Here is a 20248-nt window from a genome sequence, read left to right as displayed (position 1 = left end):
CGTGGTGGCATTGAGATTTTGGTAAATTTAAGTCGCATTGGTAAACAACGTATAATGAATTTTAGCCAACGTTTATCATGGAAATAAAAAAGAAACACGTCTGACAAAAAATTCAATAACAAGATTAAGATACTGTTATAAATTGTGCGCTGGAATTTATTTAGGTACATATATACGTACATATGTACGTGTTGAGAGAAATTTTCCAATTTGTTTTTTAACCATAATGTCGATTTCGTTCAATTAATATATTTTAATTCAGAACCGTTGTTATTTCATTGTTTAAATGATGATTGCGTTTGAAACACAGTGTTGACGCAGACGATGTTGGTTACACTTAACCGTGCATTACATTGCTACCAATCGTAAGAGTATAACTTCACAGAAAACTGTACAACCGATATTGTAATTGTTCACGAATTCTGTCTACAGGGTAAACTTTTATAGCAATTATAGTTGATATTTTTATTAGAAAATGGTTAAATTAACACCAGATTTAATTCAACAATCTATGCAATATATTAATCCTGTAAAAGATCGGGAATTGGATCTCAGAGGTTCGTAAAGAAAGTATATTGACAAAATATAACTTAGGAACATTAAAGTATAACCTCTTTTCTAAAATCTTTTTTATTTTACTGCAGGTTACAAAATACCTACCATCGAAAATTTAGGTGCAACTTTGGTAAATATTTATTCTAAATATATTCTTACTTCTTAGGATTCTCGAAATATAACATATCGATAAATCTATATACGTGTAAGTTTTACTAAAAGATCAAAGCATTGAAGTGATATCTTTTTAGGATCAGTTTGATACCATTGACTTTTCTGACAATGATATAAGAAAATTGGATGGTTTTCCATTGTTAAAAAGAATAAAAACTCTCTTTTTCAATAATAATCGTATTGTCAGAATCGGCGAAGGATTGGAACATTGTATTCCAAATTTAGAGACCCTTATGTTAACTGGAAACATGATTCAGGAACTTGGTGATTTGGAGCCTTTAACACAGCTAAAGAATTTAACGAACCTTTGTTTGCTACAAAATCCAGTTTCCGCAAAGCCACAATACAGACAATACGTTGTATATAGATTTCCCCAATTGAGGCTATTGGACTTCAAGAAAATTAAGATGAAGGAACGGGAGGCTGCTATCGATTACTTTAGAAGTAAAAAGGGAAAGGAAATGGTTCGCGAAATAGCAAAGAAAGTGAAAACACAAACGTCTGGTACATCTACGGATAAACCTTTAACAACTCCAGAAGAGCGCAATAAAATTAGAGAAGCTATTACAAATGCTTCTTCTCTCGAGGATGTACAGCGCCTTAGCAAATTACTTCAGTTCTTTAGCGAAGAAAAATCACGAAATGGTATACGATTAAAAAATTTGAGTACTTTGTTGTAACATATTAACTTTTTGCTTTAACCGTTATAGGAAATCCGATGCCTGAAGCAATGGAAGAGGAGGATGATTAAAATTTCCAAACATTATTTTCATGCTTCTATAAAAAGAGAAAAAGTCTTTATTGTTGTAAGTATATGATTCTGTATCGTTGATGGGCTTAAGAACAGAACAATAGGTTAAGCTAATAAGAAGATACTACACCCAATCCATCATTGGTTAAAAATTATTTCGATTTGTAAAAATAAACTGATTGTACCACCAAATTGTCTACCAAATTGGCCTGAAGCGATTTATAAATGGTTGTTCTCATATAATACTAATTATTTCTGATATCATTTTTAATGCGTATGTACGTTTATTTCAGTGAAATTTCAATAAAAATACTTGTTCAGAAAAGAACTAATCTTTTACGTGTAAATTTTTCCCAACCATGAAATAATATTCGGATAAACACTCATATTTATACGGAATTACGTAAGTTGGCTGCTTCCTATCCATAGATGTCAGTAGTACGCGATACGAACACTTGCATGTCCGAGTTCGTTACTATTTTTATGTAGTTTTATAATATATTAGTCAAAATGGGTAACACGGTACAAAAAGCTTTCAGTTCAGATCCTTATCCAGAATCATTGGAACCTCCACAATTTGATCCGCACTATGGATTTGCTCGTAAACGTCGGGAAAGACGTAAGTATTTCTTTCGAGTCTAACCTTTAATAAATGTACTTCGATTTATATATCGTATATTCTATAATATTTGTTTAATATTTTATACTTATCTTTTTACAATTATACAAATATTAGAGTTGAACAAAATACATAGTTATATCTTACACTTAATTTATTTTTAATTCGATTTTAATGGTTTCGCACACTGTTTCTTTCATGCTATTTTATGAATACTGTAACAGTGACATAATCATGTATATAAAATTTCTGATTGTATACAATTTCTTTTCGATCGAGTGTTATGTTGTTAATTTTAATGTTCCCTACATTTTTTAGGATATTACATAAATAAATACGTCACCGTAAGGAAGATGTTATGTTAAATTTATTTATTTATTTCCGACTGTAAATTTTTTTTACAGCTGGAGTGAAAGTAACAAAGGAAGACATGATAGTTGCTAAGGTTCCTCCACGACTTAGAGATTATTGCGTTGATCAGTATCTAGAGTTGATGCGTTGTCATAAAATAAATTATCCGTATGTGCAGAGATGTATAACAGAAACACATAAACATGCCAAGTGCGAGTACCACGAGTAAGTTTTCACAGATAAATGACAGCAATCTGTGTTATCATTTATTATAACTATTTAGTATATTTATTTAATATAACATTTGGTATAATTTACTGTTACTATTTAACGTAAAATATTTTATGTGTTACAGTGTGATATTAACTATGAAAGAATATGAAAGAGAACGGAGACTTCTTATCAGACAGGAGGATGAACAGAAACGTTTGGAAGCTGTAGCTTAGATTTATTCGCATCCAACTTTTTTAGATACGTATTATGTCTGTAGAAAAAATGGATTTCCCCTACTGTAAAATAGTAATCACAATAAACAATTTTGAAGTACTGGTTGGTAAAAACATTTATATAATTATTATTAGCATTATTATCATGAATGTTGTTGTTACTATTATCGCGATTATTATCTCCAAATGTATGAAAAAAATATTTCTCTGATTTGGAATACATCTCAAATGTTTGCATTGTTTTAATGTGATTATTATACAGTTTCTCATATTTTTGTAGGTAATGTAATATTTATTTATCATATTACAAAAAAAAAGAAGTTACATATTTACAAAAGAGTGTGCGTAGCGCACACTAAAATAAATTACAACCTTAGGATCAGGCTCGACGGTAAAATCCTAAGAAAATTATCGCATGTTGCTAGGGAATAATTTCATTTTTTCTGCTCGAAACCACGAAATGAGTGTCTCTGCGCACTTCACTAGAAGGAGTCTATCGAAAGAATCGATAAGGTAGAAAATGCCTGCAATCTGTTGGCTTTCGAGCAGAGTTTCGTATATGTCGCGATGGGACTGGCCCATGTCGTTAACGTCCTGCTGTTTTACTGTATTTTCTTGTAAATAATAAATCAAGTGAGTGACATTTAATCTCTAACGAGTAAGAGTACGTCATTTTATCATTTCGCGTACTGTATACATTGGTCGTTGGTCGAAATATATGTGCATCATCAAAATATCTTTTTCAGAGTGGCCAATTAGAAGTCGATTGCTACTGTCATAGTTTGGTGATAGAATCGTAACAACTTGTGATTGCGAATTTTTTAGTCTCTATCGTATTGCGATACGAGCACGTCGAAGAAGTGTGTTGAGCAAGAGTTCATGTACGGTAGCGAAGCTTGGCTACGAAATCAGATTTAATAGGTAGATTTCGAAAGAAACGTTACGCTTCTCTAAATTCATTAGTTCAACAGTATGCTTGTTAGTGAGAGGAATTCAATTTTCAGAAGGATAATTCCGTATGTGTGTAGCGTGCTTTCGTATTAAGGTGTACGTATCCTTCTTATATCTGTGCTAGATATCCAACTACAGATTATCATTCTTCGGTCGATTACCGTTCATTCGTTCGGTTTTCGTACAGGATATAGTGATGCTACTAATTACTGTAATGGTCTATCGTTCAAGGGGTTATTTCAAACACTCGAAGGTACGTGATCACTAAAAAAACGTATAAATAGATGTAAAATAGAAGATTGAGCTTGGACGTTTACAAGATGAGCCATTCCAATTTTTGTTCTCGTTAATAATCGTAAAAATTGAATTCAATCTTGCGTGCATGTAAAGTATCGCGTTTAAAACTGGCTCTAAACGAGCAGTATGTTAAATAAATTCGCGAGGATATAATATCCGGCACATGCTAGGATTACTTCTATATTTACAGTAATGTTAATTACAAATCTGTCGAGGCGTAACACCCTAAAGTAATAAATGGACCACTAAATCAACGACATCAAGGACCGATCAATGTATCGAGCTACGTCGATTTCGGGATTTCGATGCACCGTCGTGCGTCAACACGAGGGATGTTGAATTCAACGTAAAAGTTGCACGTGCTCGCCGCGAATGGTCAACGTGCCTCGAAAGCCCTGGTCCAAGGTGTTCGCGAGACCTGAGATGCCCTGCGAATTTATGAGGGATTACGAGTTCAATCCTCTTCCTTTACGGAAGGAATCTGTACGGTCCACCCCAACCAAAAGCCCTATTCTCGATCTTCTAGACGAACGATCTCGCAAATCGACGGTCGATCAAACAGTTCTCTCTACGGTCCGTAATATTTTATCTCTTGAACGTGAAAGGTTTTAGAATACGACGGAGTTACGTTACAATTACGTTTGTTCGTTTCTACGAAAGAGCACCAGACACCACTAAAATGTCACATAATCCTTTCATTTTCTGAAACCTTCAAGTTTTAAAGAAATTCTCAACGAGTTGAGGAATTCTTCAACACCGTCAGAAAAGTTTCTTTCCTTCAATCGATCCGGGACCATCGATTGTGCGTAGATAACCGAGGAGGTCGACGCGTTGGAGTGTGTCGGAGGCAAATTTGGAACAACGCGCATTAACGTCTTTTTCTTTTTATTCGTCTTTCAGCTCCTTCTTCGTTCTCCCCTTGTACGCTCGCCGATAGAAGTCTGAGAAGAGGGCGAAGAATATCGTCGAGTGGAGCAGAAGTAACGCTGCCACCAATTTCGGGTAACCGCAATCGAAGATCAAAGCCTGAGCGCTGTGGATGAACACCAAGAAGAACTGCACCTGTAAATAAAAAAGTAAGCATGGATTGGATAGTCTCGTGTTGTCTTGCGTGACAAGTGAGTCTAACGCGAATCAACGATCGTAATTTCTAAGGCAGCAAAGTTTCAGAGACACTATCGATCGCTACACAGATTATTAACTTAAGGGGCTTCCTTGGCAGAGCGGATAAAGAATGTCAAGCTCTCTGTCGCACGTACACGCGCGTACAAACTGTTCGTCAGTTGATATAATTTTACGAAACTCCAAATATTAATCGACTCGAAATTTGGCCGTGTCACAGGTAGCGGTGGCTTAGAAACAGTCGCGCCTTTCTCCTCGCGCGAAAAGTGCAAAGTGTCGCAAGCCGAATTGTGCCACGGCGATGTACGAGCCTACCTGCCACCGACCAATTAATGAACTATACGTTATTTATGGCCGTGGTAATGACGCAAGTATAATCGGTAGCGCTTTGCATACCTAGCGCGATCGTTTGGTTCGACGAAAATTCTGGCGAACGATAATCTGCCGTAACGCTATCTTTTGCGTGAAATTAATCCATGTGAAAATAAAATTTCGTTGCTCTCTGTGGCAAGAGAACCCGAGTTACATCTCGTCTACGTTTCAGGTCAACCAGTTTATAAGGACTTTCGAAATCGAGATCGATCTTTCGTCCTAATGATCCCCCTCCAAAGGACGATCGGATGTGCATCTCGAACGATCGTGGAACATCCTTGAATATATATGGCGAACATGTCGCCGCGAATGGTGACGAGCAGCAGGGAAGAACAACGAGCCAGTTGTCCTTTGAGCGTTTTCGCGTGTGCACGAGAATATCAATGGTTTTGTGAGATAAAGGTGATGTAGGTGAGGCTTCGGAGGCATGCAGCCGGTTCGCGATATAGCGCACCGGTCGATGGTGATGGTGGTTGTGCCGTGGCGGTGTTGGCGCTGCGTTATATGCTATGGCAAATCGGAATACCAAATTGTTGCGCCACCGCGACGTAGTTGGCCGAGTCCGGCCAAAGCGAGTCAGCCTGGAATTGCCCAACGTTGCACTTTTCACTTTCCCTCACCCCTACCACGCAGTTTGCGTGAAATTTTGTCCAGACGCTTGCACCGGTGGCCAACCGTGGCCCAGAATCCGTTCGAGAGACATCGCTTCTTCCTACGGTTCTCTCGTTCGCGGTCGATCGTCAACAGGACCGTGGCTTTGCGCGCTTTCGATGCAACACGTGGGAGAGCATCCGTTTGATTGACATGCAGTGCTTCCGTTTAACGACTATTATTATCGTTACAGGACTGTTACGAGAATTCAACGATCTCTGTTGCAAGATTTCATTCGAGTTGCTCAGCCGGGTATCGAAACTCGAGGAACAGTCATATGTGGATCTTGAAAGAATTCGAAATTCTTAGTATCGATTTTTACGACGGTCGTTAAAAGTCCTTTCGATATTCAGATGAAGTATTTTTTACGCGCCGTTCGAATTAAACGCGCGCGACGTAACTTTCATACACACTTCCATACATTCACAGTTGGTTCAGTTATCAACGAATGATACGTCGACTTTTGAACGTTGACCGTCGATTGTCCTTTTCTCGTCGGTGGATCACGTCGATTGTAACAACTGCGCGTTCGTTTGCGGCTTACCCTGTCAAAAGCCGCGAATCCGGTAAACGTTTGTTTCGCGCGGATTCGCACTGTGCTTTGCACAGTGTCGCGACGCTGTTCCGCTCACTTTCATCGACGCGGATTATTATCCGGTCGGGCTGCAACGCTACGCATTGGGCAAGAAGAAGGTATCGCGAATCTCGCTCTAAAAACTATTTACCGGTAGCAGTTTGTTGCGCGATTCGGACGCGGTCACGTGCATCCACATGCTATGCTGAAACGACGCGTCGGCAAGATCTGCTTTCGACGATATACAATTTCTCATTCCCTTTTACTTTGCCTGATCAATTTATTATTCGCTTCTTCGACGCTCACTGCACCTTTCGTTTTGCATCTGATCGATGGATTTCTGTTTCGCACCATCTTATAGGGCACCTTTCGCGACGTCTGGGCAACTGGATTTAAAGCGGGGTAGAATGCGAACGGTTGTCAACCGGCAGGGGCAGATCCTTCGAGACTGAAACAACGGGCACTGGTGAACACAGGCGCAGAGTTCGATCGCAATTGAACCATTCGTTTCGTTGTGGTACATTCCTGTTACCCACATCGCTGCCATTACGACATACTATTATCTCTATCTAGAGTGAGATATTTTCGTCGTACGTTTCAGCACGTATTTCGTACCACAGTTTTCGCATAAGTTTGCACGTAATCAGCGACTTACAGTGATGATTATCGTTGCGTTGCACGATTTATTACGTGACGCTGCTGCGAGAAAAAATTAGTGCAGAAAAACACATACACGCACACACGCGTAATTTCTGTTACCTCCTGTGCTAAAAAAATGGTAACTTCTAGTCACGTATTGGAAGTAAAAGTTCGTGTAGCGATCGTTGCAAACATAGATGTGGACGAATGCATAATCGATTGTTTTTGGTAGACTAATAAAAAAACCTACCATTTGTACGGTGGTAAGATGCTTCTTCCACCACAAATATTTCTGATATTCCGGTCCCATAGCGGATACCATGTAGTACAGGTACATTATTACGTGAACAGCGTTATTTATGAGGTTTCCCAGTGTGCCGTGACCACCAGCAATAAATTTCACGCAGATCCAAGTCTCCAGGGGCGTTAAAGAGTGATGATACAGATGCAAGAACGTCACCTGACTGTCTTTCTTGCGCAGGATAAAGAATATCTGAAAATTGAGAGCTTAGTTCAATAAAAATTGTTATAACTTTTACGTGGCGAAGAAATTTTGTAATCCGTTAAAAAAATAGCGAAAATTGCTCGAGCTTCCAAACAACGAAACCCTCGTTCAATCTTTGCGTAGCGATGGACAATGGTGTTCCTTCGATCTCGCTTACTTTTTGGTATATTCCGAAAGACTCGACTCGTTTATCGGCTTTTTACCTTGTTACTTCGTACCTGAATGGTAGCAGGAAGAGAAAAGTTCGGTAACGATTCGCCACATTGGGTAGCTACACGTAATCAATCGTCGTCTGTTTTTGGGATTCAGCAAAGAACAAAGTTTAAACGTAACTTACATCATCGAAATACCGAGTCGTCGTTGTCTGTTCGTTTTAATCTGCGCGTCGACGCTCGCGTGTCTCTCCATCGAGGGAAACGAGCAACGCGTGCTTTCTCTCGCGACGGAACCGTTTCGTTCGACGACGATCGTTGCGATTGCTCGTTGGCCACCGAACTGGCGAAAAACCGGGAGCACCGCGTTTCCGCTTCGCTGGCCACGTCTTCAGCGTCGAAGGAAACCCGCGAAATCGCTTGCTCGAGATTCGTCGCCCGCGTAACGAAGCTCTTCTTCGCGGACCGTAGTACGTACCGTGTCAGCGAATTCCGTGAACTTGCTGATGAAGTACCACCAGCACAGATTCGCCATTCGTAGCGCGGACGGGTTGTGGGAGTAGTCGACCGGTTGACACTTGTAGCTGTAGTCCAACAGCCAGCCAGACATCAGGTGCTGCGAAACATGAATTCACGGTCAAGGTGCGTTCTCCATTCTTCGCCGCTGGTTGCGTTGCGTTCCTCATCGAGGTAATAGCGCGCTCGGCGCGAGAATGATTAATAGCCTCGTTAACATTTCTTTTCGCGGAAGGAATGCACATCAAGCGAGTGACTAACTTGCGTTTATAATTGACAATCGGACAATAGGATTATATAATTCAGGATTGTAGAATGTGAAATGCGTTACGTCACCGGTTACCGGCTGTTCGTTCGCGTGACGTTCTTTCGCGAACGATAAGCAAAATGATCGAAAGTCGATCGTTCGGTCTATAGTTCCGCGGTGCTTGTGTGCATCGGAACGTTTTGCTCGACTATCGAGAAACGGTAGCCCGATGCTTGGTTTTTTTGCTCGATTCCGACGCGGCGGAACGTCGAACAGGAGTAATAATGGAATTTCCAGTTTCCTTCCAGTTGTACATCAACGACGAGTCATTGCGTATTACATTACCGGAATCGGGGACGTAATTACTGTTTGACGTCAAGCGAATGTTTCGAAACTTTCATCTACGGGTCACTCGAACGAGGACCTTTGCCGTTAAGTCGGACGATAATCCGCGAAGCCGTGAACTTCCTCTCTCATTCCGAAACGGAAGCGGGCGATTCGAACGAAATTCTTACGCCCGACAGAGATCGTGGAACGTCGCAACGTCTTTAAGAGGCTCGGAAGAGATATTTAAAACGTAGAAATTGCCGGGGCAACCGCGGACTTTGGCTCGCGAATTGCGAACGAGCGGTTCGTGGAAAGTCGAAAACAGGATGCTTCGCCTTTAACGAACCGCGAGCGCGAGTGTACAAATCGATTGGGCAATCGTCTGGAAGGCTCGCGAGTCGCGCCGCCGCGCACGTGACTTCCACCTTCTCGCGACAGCGCGTGCCGCGGGTCACCTTTTGTTCACCCTCGTAGACGATCGCGATGATCAGCCGGCTCGATGGCTCGCGCTCGACTTCGCACGTTTGAAGGTTTCAGGCACGTTTTGAACCGTGTGAACTCTGCTGCGCAACGGAAATCTGAAACTGGTTGCCGTTGTGAAAGGTGACGCTACGGCCGTTTAAAAAATCAGCACCTTAGTTATCGACTGTTTCGAGTCGGGTTACCGCACTCGAAACGAGACCGAAAGGACACTTTATTGAACGCGTGTGAACGCAAACTTGAAGCGGAATCGCTCGAATTCAGGCAACATGACTAATCTGAACGAGGCACTGGCAAAGTACGGGTTCCGATCGAGTGAAAACCGTTTCGAGCGGGTCGATTAACTGGTCGTTAGGAACTCCGATTAGCACAGGCGTGCGAACGCTTTGCGGCGAATTCGAGGCGTCGGAGGCGTCTCTGTCGGTCGTTAGACGATCACCGCGAGAAAAAAAAATGAAGTTGCGCGTCGATCGAAGAACGGGTGGGACATAAAGGCGGTTAGAGGTAAATTGGAATGTCGCGTTGCGCAAGATCCCGGCTCGATCTAACCGAGAACGAGGCAAAGTCCGCGGGAACGGTGAAATTAGTGGTCCAAGGCGATCGAAATGACGGATGATTGTATCGTATTTGTCCTTCGAAGAGATTTCGGGACGGTCATTCACTTTGAATAGACCCCAGGTCGCTTCTGGGCAGTCGAGATCGAGAAAGATCGAAGGACAGCGGTCGAAAATCGCCAGCAAGGTTAGATCGGCTACGTTCGACCGTAACGATTAAGCGAGCGGAGCAAACGCGCGCGATTTTGAAACCAGCCTTTCCACTTCGTTCTCTTCGACGCGCTCGTAATTCTAGAGCCGAACGGTTTGGATAACGAACTTCTGGCGTCAATGAGAACGCGGCCAGTCCACGTGATTCACCATGCTCGAGTGGACATGGCCCGAAAGGAATCGAACCCGTTCGACGCGCCTGTTGCACGAACAGCCTCCTCGCGTCTTCGTCGTTGCACTTCGAGAAGCGACGACATTTCCATCCGGCGGGCCGTGAACTTTGAACATCCGATCGATGATGCATCGACCTCTCGAGGCGACCGTTTCAACCATGCTGCATCCTCGTAAAGGTCTCTCTTAATCACCGCTATTTAGAGAAAGTCTACGCCGTTTCGAAACGTCCCCGAAACCTTGGCCGAAACCAGACTCGGCTACTCTCTAGAAGAACTGCAACGGGATCGTGCGCAAATGTCGCTCGCCGCATCGGCGAACAGCGGATTCGATCGGGCCCGAGGAAAAAGCCGGCGAGCTACTTTCAAGCCGGGACGATTAATTGGCTCTTGTTTCGATCGTTCGTCAGTCACGGTGGACGAGTTCTCGCTCGTCCGCTTACCTCGTAGAGCATCCCCAGCGAGAAGATCACTTGGAAGGCGTTGTACGCGATCAGCGTGCCCCTGAGATTGAACGGTTTCTTGTTGGCCATCGCTCGCGGGCCGAATATCGTCACGCCGTACAGATAGAGGATCACGATCAGGAAGGTCGGTATAGGCGAGTCCATCAGCGGCCAGTCGCTGACGCGTGGATCCGAGACCGTGGTTAGGATCTCCGTGTATTGGTCCAGGGCCATTCTTACCAATCCTTGGGCGCCCACGAACGATCGATTCGTCTCCGCCATCTCGAGTATCGGTTCCGGGTCCCGCTCGGCAACCAACTCTGCCGCCGCCGACGCCATTTCTGAAAATTAGACAACCTTTCGTTTCATCCGTTCCGGGCATCTGATCGAGGGAAACGCGACACGTCACGGACGCGATCGTCCGTTGCGCAACGGCACGAAAATTAACATGAACATCGTTAACGTCCGAATACGTCCGGAGCGGAATCTCCATAAGTTACGACTGGTTTTTTTTTCCTGCTTCACGATCTGCTCTTGGTAGTCGGATCAGCCGGATAACGCTTCCGAATGCTAAATTGCTCGAAGAATATGGAAAACAGGATCGTCGGCCATGCTCGTCGGTGTATCAGAGACGAATCGAGTCGTCTCTTCGATCCGTTCTCGATCGCTTACTCGATGTCGAAGAGTCGAGAACGATCTCTGGAACGATCACGCGACAAAGCGATCGTTCGTGATGCACGACCGGTTTGTCCCAGTCGAATTCGAGTCAGGGAGAACCGCGAGCTGCTCCGCGGTTCTAGGCACGTCCGCTGAGGACGATGTTGATCGACGAGCGTGTGATATGGAAGTTTGCAAGCAAAACGCGACGCGGCGGGTCAAAAGGTTCGCCCCGTCCTCGAGGATCCTGGTTGCGTCGTCGTTAGAGCGTGATCGCGTGGCTTTTCGCGGTTTCGCGTCGTTTCGTAGAGCTACGGACGACCTTCCCTCTTTAGCGCAGGTCTCTAGTTTCCTAGTAACCATGATAAATCGGCGCGCTGTCGGGGCATGCATCGCGATTGCAGTTTCGATGTACCAGCTGCGACAGCCGACCAGGCCATCACTTTTATTATGAGTCATCGACGGCCATTACCTTTCTCTCTCGGCTCGTTGTTCGATTTTCTCCTCGAATACCAGGAAACCGCAATTATTCGACTGCCGCTTATTCCATTTTCATCGATTTATAGACCTCTAATAGAGAGGCAAATTTCCCGTTCGCTCGTCCTGTCGATTTAATCGATTCTCGATCGAGCGTCACGGTCGAGGGATACGTCGCCGTGAGAGATCTCTCGGGAATTGTCGTTGCCTTCGCAATATTCCCATCGCCGTCGCCTCGTTGGATTCTCTGCGGGGATTTTGATGCGGCTTTTCGATAAAAAAAAAAAAAATCATTCGTCCGTTTCCCATTTCTCTAACCGCGCGTCGCGCGTTTCGCAACGGCTTGGTTTCGCATAACCGTTGCAAATTTGTAGACGCGCGTATAAATGTTCGGTTGTACGTTGACGCAACATCGTCGGCGATTCGTTTTCGCGCGGTTCTCCGGTTCGCAAAAAAAAGAAAAGAAAAGAAACATGGCTACGCTGACCTCCTGCTCTACTTTTCCTCACGAATTACACCGATCGCGCATTATTGCGCTAGACATTGGATCGGACGTATAATTTCATTCGTCTGGAACGAAATCGGTCGGCTATATCTCTTCGTCTCTTAAAGAGGGTTCGTATTCGATTTTATTTCTTAGTCGTAGCAAGAATAATTGAAACTTAACCGTGAACCATGTGTCGCTTAGACTTTCGCTGTCCGAGATTCACTGGTCGACTCAAGTAGTTCAAAGTAAGACAAAAAATTCCGTACTTCGCTGTTGCTCTTTTCTTTTCTCTCGAAGATACGATATTTTTCTATTTCATTTCGAATCGAGCGTTGGTTCGAAAACTTTCTTTCGCGTTAAACAGCAAAAGAAATCGTCAACTGCTTCGAATTCTAGAGCTCGATCGACGAAGAATGAATCGAGATGGCTGCGCAGCGTCGAACCGTGTCTCCTTTCTCAACGCGATGCGCGTAACGCGATTTTTCGTCGGCTACAAGAAGAATCGATCGCATTCACCCGCATCAGATCCGTATCCGTTGTCGCGGGAATCGTTGGTGAAATAGTGCATCGCGCGCGGAAACGCGAACCTTGAGACTCGACAGTTACGTGACTATTTCAACCAGGAAGTCGACAGACCTGCCGATTTGAAAAGTAAGCGCGCGACGATGAAACTGTTCGGGAACGTGTTATAAACGATAGCTCGTTCGATCGTTGAACGTTCTAAGGCCACCGCGAGCGGATAGGCTTTTGCGTAACGAAATTGCAATCCCGTGCCGCTAAAACTGGGGTAACGGTCATACGTAGTTGCTCCTGGAAGGTTGCTCAATGCCGTTGCATCGTCCTTTCTCCTTTCTTCGGCCAAACGGTCGTTCCTTTTCTTCGTTCTCGTTCCTTTCTCGCTCGCCGCAAGACGATTTCAGCGCGTCGATCGAAATATCAGGTCCTCTACCGATCGTTGTCACCAGCCAACCATCCTCTTCTGACATTCTAGCGTCCATTGTGTCCCAACGACGTCCACTTTTCGTCCAAGGCGTGTCTCAATCGACAGAACGTCTACCGCGTCGACATTCCGTCGGCGGTTCTTCCTCTACGAGGGAAGACACGCGGCTCGTATACGTGTCCGCGCGCGGACCGGATCAATCGGTACCGTTTCACCGCGAGCACGGCCGAGGAATGGTACCCGCTACAGAGAAAGTCCCGTGGATCGCGTGAGGCTGTGAAACACAAAAGGATGGACGGCTCGATGGCTGACGACGCCGAGAAAAGAACCAGCAGGAGAAAAAGAGAAAGGTACACGGCGTTCGTTCGAGGTGGGGAACATCCGATCGTGGTACCACCGTCCGCGGCGATGACGCTGATGACGAGGATGACGGCTGTTGGAACTCGCTTGCTTAGAGTTTAGTGGGTAAGTGGGTCGACAGTCCGGTTAAACGCCGATCAGTCTCTAATCCGTCTCCTCTACCTGCCTCGCAGCTGTTCGCTCCTGCGGTGTAGCTCGCACGTTTTCTTCCGCGGTCCATATTCGCTCCGGCGATCCGGCTCTTTTTCTCTTTGGGATCTCTGATTTTCCCCGCCTCGAACAGCATTTAACCCGTGAAAACTCGCGACTCGCGGCGAGCCTCACGGTTATCGAATCCACGAATTCGGCACCACTTTTCTTTTGTCGGATTTGCAGTTTCCGTTGCTTTCTACGCGCACTCGTTCGATGGCTCGTTCCGAGTAATTATCGGCATCGATATTAGCCTGTTTCTTACGAGTTACCTAAGCGCGTGCTCGCTGCGTTTCGCTTCCATTTAGTTTCTCCCTCGTTTTTTCGCCAACCTTAACCTCGCACTCCTTTCGTTACCGTATCACTGGCCAGGCCGTTAAATTCGACCGTTACATATTTATTAGCCGCGCAGAGCGGTTTTTCTCCGCGAGTTTCTACTCGACAAGCCGTATTTCTCTGTGAGTTATCATCGCGTCTATTCCTTCGCTCTGTTTTTCCTTTTTTTCTAAGTGCTCGTCGCGACGCACAGCCTCTCCGTACGCGGTGTTTTACTCTCGGGCCACGTCGAAACGTGGTCCGGTTTTTTGTCGCGGGGAGAAAATTCCTCTCCTCGATAGAAATTCGAAATTCTGAACTTTCGACCAATTACCGCTAGAAAGGTTCGCTCGATCTTCGGAAGAATGACACGTGCTTCGTGAAATGTGTGCCGAAAGGTAGCCGACGCGATGAAAACTTTATTAATTGCGACACGATGAAAGTCTCATCCGCGAAGCTGCTGCGAATATAGTTTTTTTTTTAGGCGAATTCGAGAGAAGTCCACGGCTCAGAGATTCTGGAGTTTGTTCGTGCATCAAATCGAGCGACCCTCTCTGCAACTTTCGAGCTGGTTAACTCTGGTCGAGCTGATGGATGCGGTTCTTCGACCCAATAACCTTAGTATCGTGTGATGGAACACGAGTAGAACAGGGGAGCTTAACTGTACCATCCTCTGGACAGTGGATCCTGAATGAAACATCCACGTTCCACGTTACGATCGCTGACAGTGACTCTCCTCTTTTCGCTTTCATCACGCGGTTCTCGTCCGAAAGAAACTGATCTTCAGCGAGAAAAGTTTAGGCTTCGCATCCCATTAGAATCGATCAGAATCGTTTCGCATATCACGGCTGCTCGATGAATCGAGTACTAAGCAATTGGAATTTAGACAAGACGTAAGGGGTTACCTTGGATGAACGCGACACAAGGATAGCAAGGAAACTAGGGTACTAAAGCGGTTAGTAATCAATGAGCGAAAGGAGATCGCGTTGCTGAGATAATTATTCAAATGAATTTTTTTTAATTTACGATTGATTCGATTCGCTCTGGCTCGTTTGCAAGTTCAAGTTCAACCGTGTTACCCGTTCTGCTGTTGGCGACACAAAGACGAACGCAATTCGAAATTTTGTCGCCGGATTGATCGCAACTGCGGAATGTGTCCGATCGAAAGCGCGATTCGATCGGGGACAAGTTCTAAATCGACCAAGAAAGTGGCCTCGCGGGAACAGCAACTCTTTTTGCATACATTTTCACCGCGAGCTGTCTCGGATTTACAATTGTCAGCGCCGTCATAAAGGCGTTTCCCAGAGACGCGAACGCGCTCGCGTTCTCGCTTTTTGCTACGCGTGAAAGCCCCTTTCCTGGTCGTCTCTTTCGTTCAACACACTCGTAGGCGATGTACAAAATTCATTTTCAGGACACCCCGTGCAGTTCACAGCAGAGAGGTCACGCGATCCGCGCTGCAGGAGTTTCAAGGGCGCTCCGTCGATGCGAAGCAGCCGCTGCATCCAACAGCTGTTAAAACGATACCAGCGCGAAGAAAGGTGAAATTAGAAATTGGCAAGCGGAACCATTAGATTTAACGCGTGAAAGATGGACGAAGGACTCGGCCTGGTTTTTAAACGCGCGCTCGGTGGCACGGTGGCACGTTCTCCGCCACACGCGAGCCGGTCCCTCTTGAAAATGGTCCAGCGACCTTGTGCTGAATATTTACGCCAGGTTTCGTACAGACGGTTATGTAACGCGAGGCGTTTCATTCGCTCTGACATTCTCCGCAGGGTTCCATCGAGCTCCATCGGGTAGTTGACCACGCGAGTGAAAAGAAGAGCGCGTCCTTCCACTGGTACCACCCCCCATACCCTGTGGGACCGTAGCACCTGACCCAGGCGACGTTGAACCGGTCACGCGGAAATTTTAGGGGGCGCTATTGTATAATCGGAATGATCGCTCGACGCGATACAATCTACGGCCAATCACATTCCGCACGGCAGCCAACTTTCCAGCAATGCATAGAGCGATCCGCAGTTAATTACGGCATATCTTGCACGTCACGTATGGAATTAACGACGAATCTCGCGGCGTCTCGCTGCTTTCCTAGAGAAACCTCAACGTTGTACATTTCTACACGCGAAGTGGCGCTTCGGTTTTCGTTCCAATTTCGCGGGGAATAATGCAGCGAATGGACGTTACTTAAAAGGTCCGCCTCGAGATAGAACGGCCTAAAATGTTGTTCCGTTAACGACGTCAGAAAGAGCTCGTTCAAAGACCGGGAAAAATGTTTTCACTTCGGCTGCGGCGATCTGTGTAACTCGCTGTGCAATAGCCCGTGGCGTTGATAACGTTTGTCCGGCCAGATAAGCGCGGCGATGTGTGCTCGCGAGTCCCACGATGGTAAAAGGGGTCAGCCGTTCTTCTTTTCTTTTGGCATTCCTTTCGAATCGTCTAACGCGAGGATGCGCGCGGTGGCACACTTTTACGCGGCACGGGATACGCGTGGCTGTTTCTTTTCTTTCTTTCCTTCTCTTTCTTTTTTTTTCCGTTCCCCCCCCCCGCTGAAAACTCATCTGCCTGCAATTTTTGATAACGACGCGGTCGGCCGTGAATCGGTAGAAAGCTAGACGCCTGAGCCTCCTCGACGCGTTCTCCAACACTCCTTTTTTCCACTGGTAACATACTGCTACTCGACGCGCGGCGGCCGCGATCGTTTTCTTCTTGTCCGCGCATACATTACCGGTGATTTGCCACGTTTTAAGCTGTACATCCGTCGATCCAATCCGGTTGCATATTTCAATGGTATTTATGAACTCGTTTCCCGCCGTTCCGCGTGCCCATTGAGTAACACCTTCGCTTCAACACTTTTAGCGGGTAACGAAAATTTATTCCGCCGTTCTCGGGTTTCTTTTTTTTTTCGTAATCGTTCAGTCGACAGAGTTTTCCCGTAGATAGGATTCGCTATCGATGTGTTTTGGATGAATCGCGATCGAGATCGCTAGCGAGGCGTGAGAGTTCTTCCATGGTGGTTTCGTCCTTCGAAGGTCAGCCGATCTTCGTCGAACCGATGTTATGATGTAACTCGATGGAATAATCGATCGTGAATGGGAATCTCGATGTGTTCGCGGATTCGTTTGTTTACCGAGTAAACATCCCGCGCGGTCAGGTAGACCGTTCCGTGTGGTTGCAGAATCGAGTTCACACTTTCGAGTGTAGCCACTGGTAATTCTTATTGTGAAATATCGAGAAATCGAGAAAGTCGCTCGTTTAGGACGAACAATTAGTCAACAGCGGGAAATCCGATCGGCGGCGCGTTCTGCAGGGTGGTTCCGCGGCGCGTCTGATCATTTAGGGGCGTACTCTACTTGCGAAAGTAGAAAGGACGATCCGCGAAGCGCGCGCATTTCGCCTCGATCGTCCCACTATCACCTTTACCAAATTTCCTCGCGTAATTTCTAATTATACAGAATTTAACCTAAATAATGGTACGCTCGAACGTATCATTCCAACGCCCATTGTTTTGTCCTTAATTACGACCAACGAGATCTCTCGTTCACCGTTACCGAATTTAGATTCTGTACGATTGAACGCTCGCTTGTAGAACATAATCGTTTAAACGATCCATTAATTGGATGTAAATTAATTGATACGCATTTGTTGAACCAGGTTCCACTCGTTGCACGGTTTTATTACAAACGCTGCGTTACAGATCGCATGGTGAAGCATGACGCTGCATCATGCTTGCGATCTTCCCAGCGTTTTCGATTCGAGATCCGATTTCTTTTCCACTTTCGACGGCTTAACGATGAATCGCAGCATTCGAACGCATCCCCGACTTTTTCTCTTTACTCGTATCTGGTCCGAGCTCGCGTCCGGCTCGCGTTCTCACTCTCCCCTGAACGGTTTTTAGGGGGTACGTCGAATATAGGTCAAGTTCGAGTGGCAATCGAAGACGAACGATCTACGCAACGGAATATTTCTTAACCCACCGCGGGTAGTTTGTTTCACACCACTAATCGTACCATTCACTCGCGTACTCGAGTCACTCGATATGTATGTACGAAACTAAGCGACTGACTTACCTGTTCACCGACGAAAACGACGCCGCGCTTGCAAGTAAAAGTGTGCCCGATTCACTTTACCCGTTTCTCGCGCAGCGTATCGACCTCGATATCGAGCAGCTTCCAACTGGTCTCGCTCTCTCCCTCTCTTTTTCTTGAAACCGAGCGACGCCGCGAGAGCTCTCCTCTTCGTCCTCTTCGTATCGCGGATCGATCGAAAGGGGGTTGTGGTCCCGGTTCTCCTTCGTACTCTCTCGAACGATAGTGGAAAGTCGACGACAGACGGAAAGCTCGAAACGGTCACACTCTCTGTACACTAGCACCTAGGTTCCCCGGTACGGATCCGTCGTTCACAAGTTTCCTCCCCCTTGAACTTGGGCACAGATCGGTGTACACGCGCGGCGGGGTAGCTAACACTGGTGCACAACGTCTCGCGACCGTTTCCGGTGCGTGTTTGCGCGGTGGGCGCACGTTTCGCTGGATGTGTGTGCGAGCGTGGTGCACGCGTCCGCGCGAACACACATGTACAGAAATGCGGGTCCAACGATCGATGCTGCCTGAATAGTCCGCGGCGGAGCGGACCGACGGTTTAAGTATTGGTTAAGCAAGTGGGGTTCGGCCGAGCGGCGAGTGGGGTGGGAGCGTGTGGGCCTTAGGTGATCGTCTGAAAATCTGGTGCCACGGGGAGTCAAGGTCTCCTTTCCTACCACGGGCCCGACAAGGAGAGTGGGTAACGGCTACCACCCTCCGGCCAAGGTCGTTCGCCGGCTCGAAGCGCGCCCCAAACCGACCTCTGCTCTCGCACCCTTCATTTCTCCTTCTCTCTCTCTCTCTCTCTCTCTCTCTCTTTCTTTCTCTTTCTCTTTGCACAATTTCGCAGCTTTTTTCTTTGCAACGCGACTTTGTTCGACCAATCACGTGATGTTTGCGAAGAACGACGTACCAATTGCAAAAAGTAGAACGTTCGCCGTTTAGTTTACCGAGGAAAAAGATTATTATTTGCTTTATTACGTACACGTGTTTCCATGGAATCTTCGATCCAACCTGGATGATCCTGTTTATTTCTACGATCACGCGGGGAAAATAATCATTTCTCCGAACTCGTCCCGCCGAGAGTTTGTTGTTCAACGTCTATTAAAACTGCGACAATCAGTTTTCCAGTTGAAACGTTCTTACTGAAACGTTCTTGTGCACTCGTGCCGCGATACGAGAATTCTTATTTCCCGTTTTTATTTAAAAGCTGAGAATTTTCATTTTCCGACGCGAACGTGTTGGTTCGCCGTGGGAAGGGTGACAGTAGGGTCAGCCGTCGGTAACTGTTTGTTTGACGCAGATGTAAATTTCTCGATCGGTTGTTTCCGCGCGTTTGCAGCGAAACGCAGGAGAATAGAGCAAAAGTTCATTGAATCACACGATATCATACACACTCAGCTTTCTCCCGATTCTGGTGCATCAGATTAAGGTCAACTCCTTAGTTAGACCTCTTGTAAACGTTACTAATCATCGGTGCGACACGGACTTTACGGCCGCTTCGCTTCGATCGGATAAATAAGCTATCGTTTATTAAGCTTTCGAGCAGCGACGTGAACGCATCGATCGTAACAATCGGTAATGTAAGAGAAGAGATAGTAGTCGAGAGGCTATTGCGAACCTACAAGACCGAATACC

General features: G+C 45.8%; 5 protein-coding genes across 5 annotated transcripts in view; 3 read left to right on the top strand and 2 right to left on the bottom strand.

The window, feature by feature from the left end:
* The window catches only part of U2a (small nuclear ribonucleoprotein polypeptide A'-like U2A), a 161219-nt gene extending 159547 nt beyond the window's left edge, over nt 1–1672 (top strand). The window contains exons 2-5 of the mRNA XM_076897973.1: nt 433–557; nt 645–685; nt 807–1374; nt 1440–1672. Coding sequence (XP_076754088.1) covers nt 476–557; nt 645–685; nt 807–1374; nt 1440–1480 — 732 coding nt within the window. The 5' untranslated portion in view covers nt 433–475 and the 3' untranslated portion in view covers nt 1481–1672. The remainder of the gene's footprint in view (nt 1–432; nt 558–644; nt 686–806; nt 1375–1439) is intronic.
* The window catches only part of LOC143425292 (uncharacterized), a 270075-nt gene that overhangs the window by 99169 nt on the left and 150658 nt on the right, over nt 1–20248 (bottom strand). The gene's annotated exons all lie outside the window — the stretch shown is intronic.
* The window catches only part of Rpl27a (ribosomal protein L27A), a 163081-nt gene that overhangs the window by 102857 nt on the left and 39976 nt on the right, over nt 1–20248 (top strand). The window lies entirely within an intron of this gene.
* On the top strand, nt 1917–3005 carry Nd-b18 (NADH dehydrogenase (ubiquinone) B18 subunit). The gene is made up of 3 exons (XM_076897994.1): nt 1917–2099; nt 2510–2675; nt 2806–3005. The coding sequence occupies exons 1-3, from the start codon at nt 1991–1993 to the stop codon at nt 2894–2896; spliced, it is 366 nt and encodes a 121-aa protein (XP_076754109.1). The 5' UTR covers nt 1917–1990; the 3' UTR covers nt 2897–3005.
* Nucleotides 4194–19108, bottom strand: LOC143425280 (very long chain fatty acid elongase AAEL008004). The gene is made up of 5 exons (XM_076897969.1): nt 18602–19108; nt 11107–11447; nt 8638–8775; nt 7753–7995; nt 4194–5206 (listed from the first exon to the last, which is right to left on the bottom strand). Exons 2-5 carry the CDS (start codon nt 11443–11445, stop codon nt 5030–5032), a joined length of 897 nt encoding a protein of 298 aa, XP_076754084.1. The 5' UTR covers nt 11446–11447; nt 18602–19108; the 3' UTR covers nt 4194–5029.

Source organism: Xylocopa sonorina, chromosome 7 (genome assembly GCF_050948175.1).
Source record: "Xylocopa sonorina isolate GNS202 chromosome 7, iyXylSono1_principal, whole genome shotgun sequence".
NCBI lineage: Eukaryota > Metazoa > Arthropoda > Insecta > Hymenoptera > Apidae > Xylocopa > Xylocopa sonorina.
Note: the sequence above shows the minus strand (reverse complement) of the source record. Positions and strands in the feature narration are given on the sequence as shown.

Bases quoted from the DNA above. Each gene is read 5' to 3' on its own strand.
- Nd-b18 (XM_076897994.1), top strand. From the start codon at position 1,991: ATGGGTAACACGGTACAAAAAGCTTTCAGTTCAGATCCTTATCCAGAA. The intron at 2,100-2,509 runs GTAAGTATTTCT...TTACAGCTGGAG, and splicing joins TCGTAAACGTCGGGAAAGAC to TGAAAGTAACAAAGGAAGAC. The intron at 2,676-2,805 runs GTAAGTTTTCAC...TATGTGTTACAG, and splicing joins GCCAAGTGCGAGTACCACGA to TGTGATATTAACTATGAAAG.
- LOC143425280 (XM_076897969.1), bottom strand. From the start codon at position 11,445: ATGGCGTCGGCGGCGGCAGAGTTGGTTGCCGAGCGGGACCCGGAACCG. The intron at 8,776-11,106 runs GTAAGCGGACGA...CATGTTTCGCAG, and splicing joins CGCTGGGGATGCTCTACGAG to CACCTGATGTCTGGCTGGCT. The intron at 7,996-8,637 runs GTACGTACTACG...CTCAATTTTCAG, and splicing joins TCACGGAATTCGCTGACACG to ATATTCTTTATCCTGCGCAA.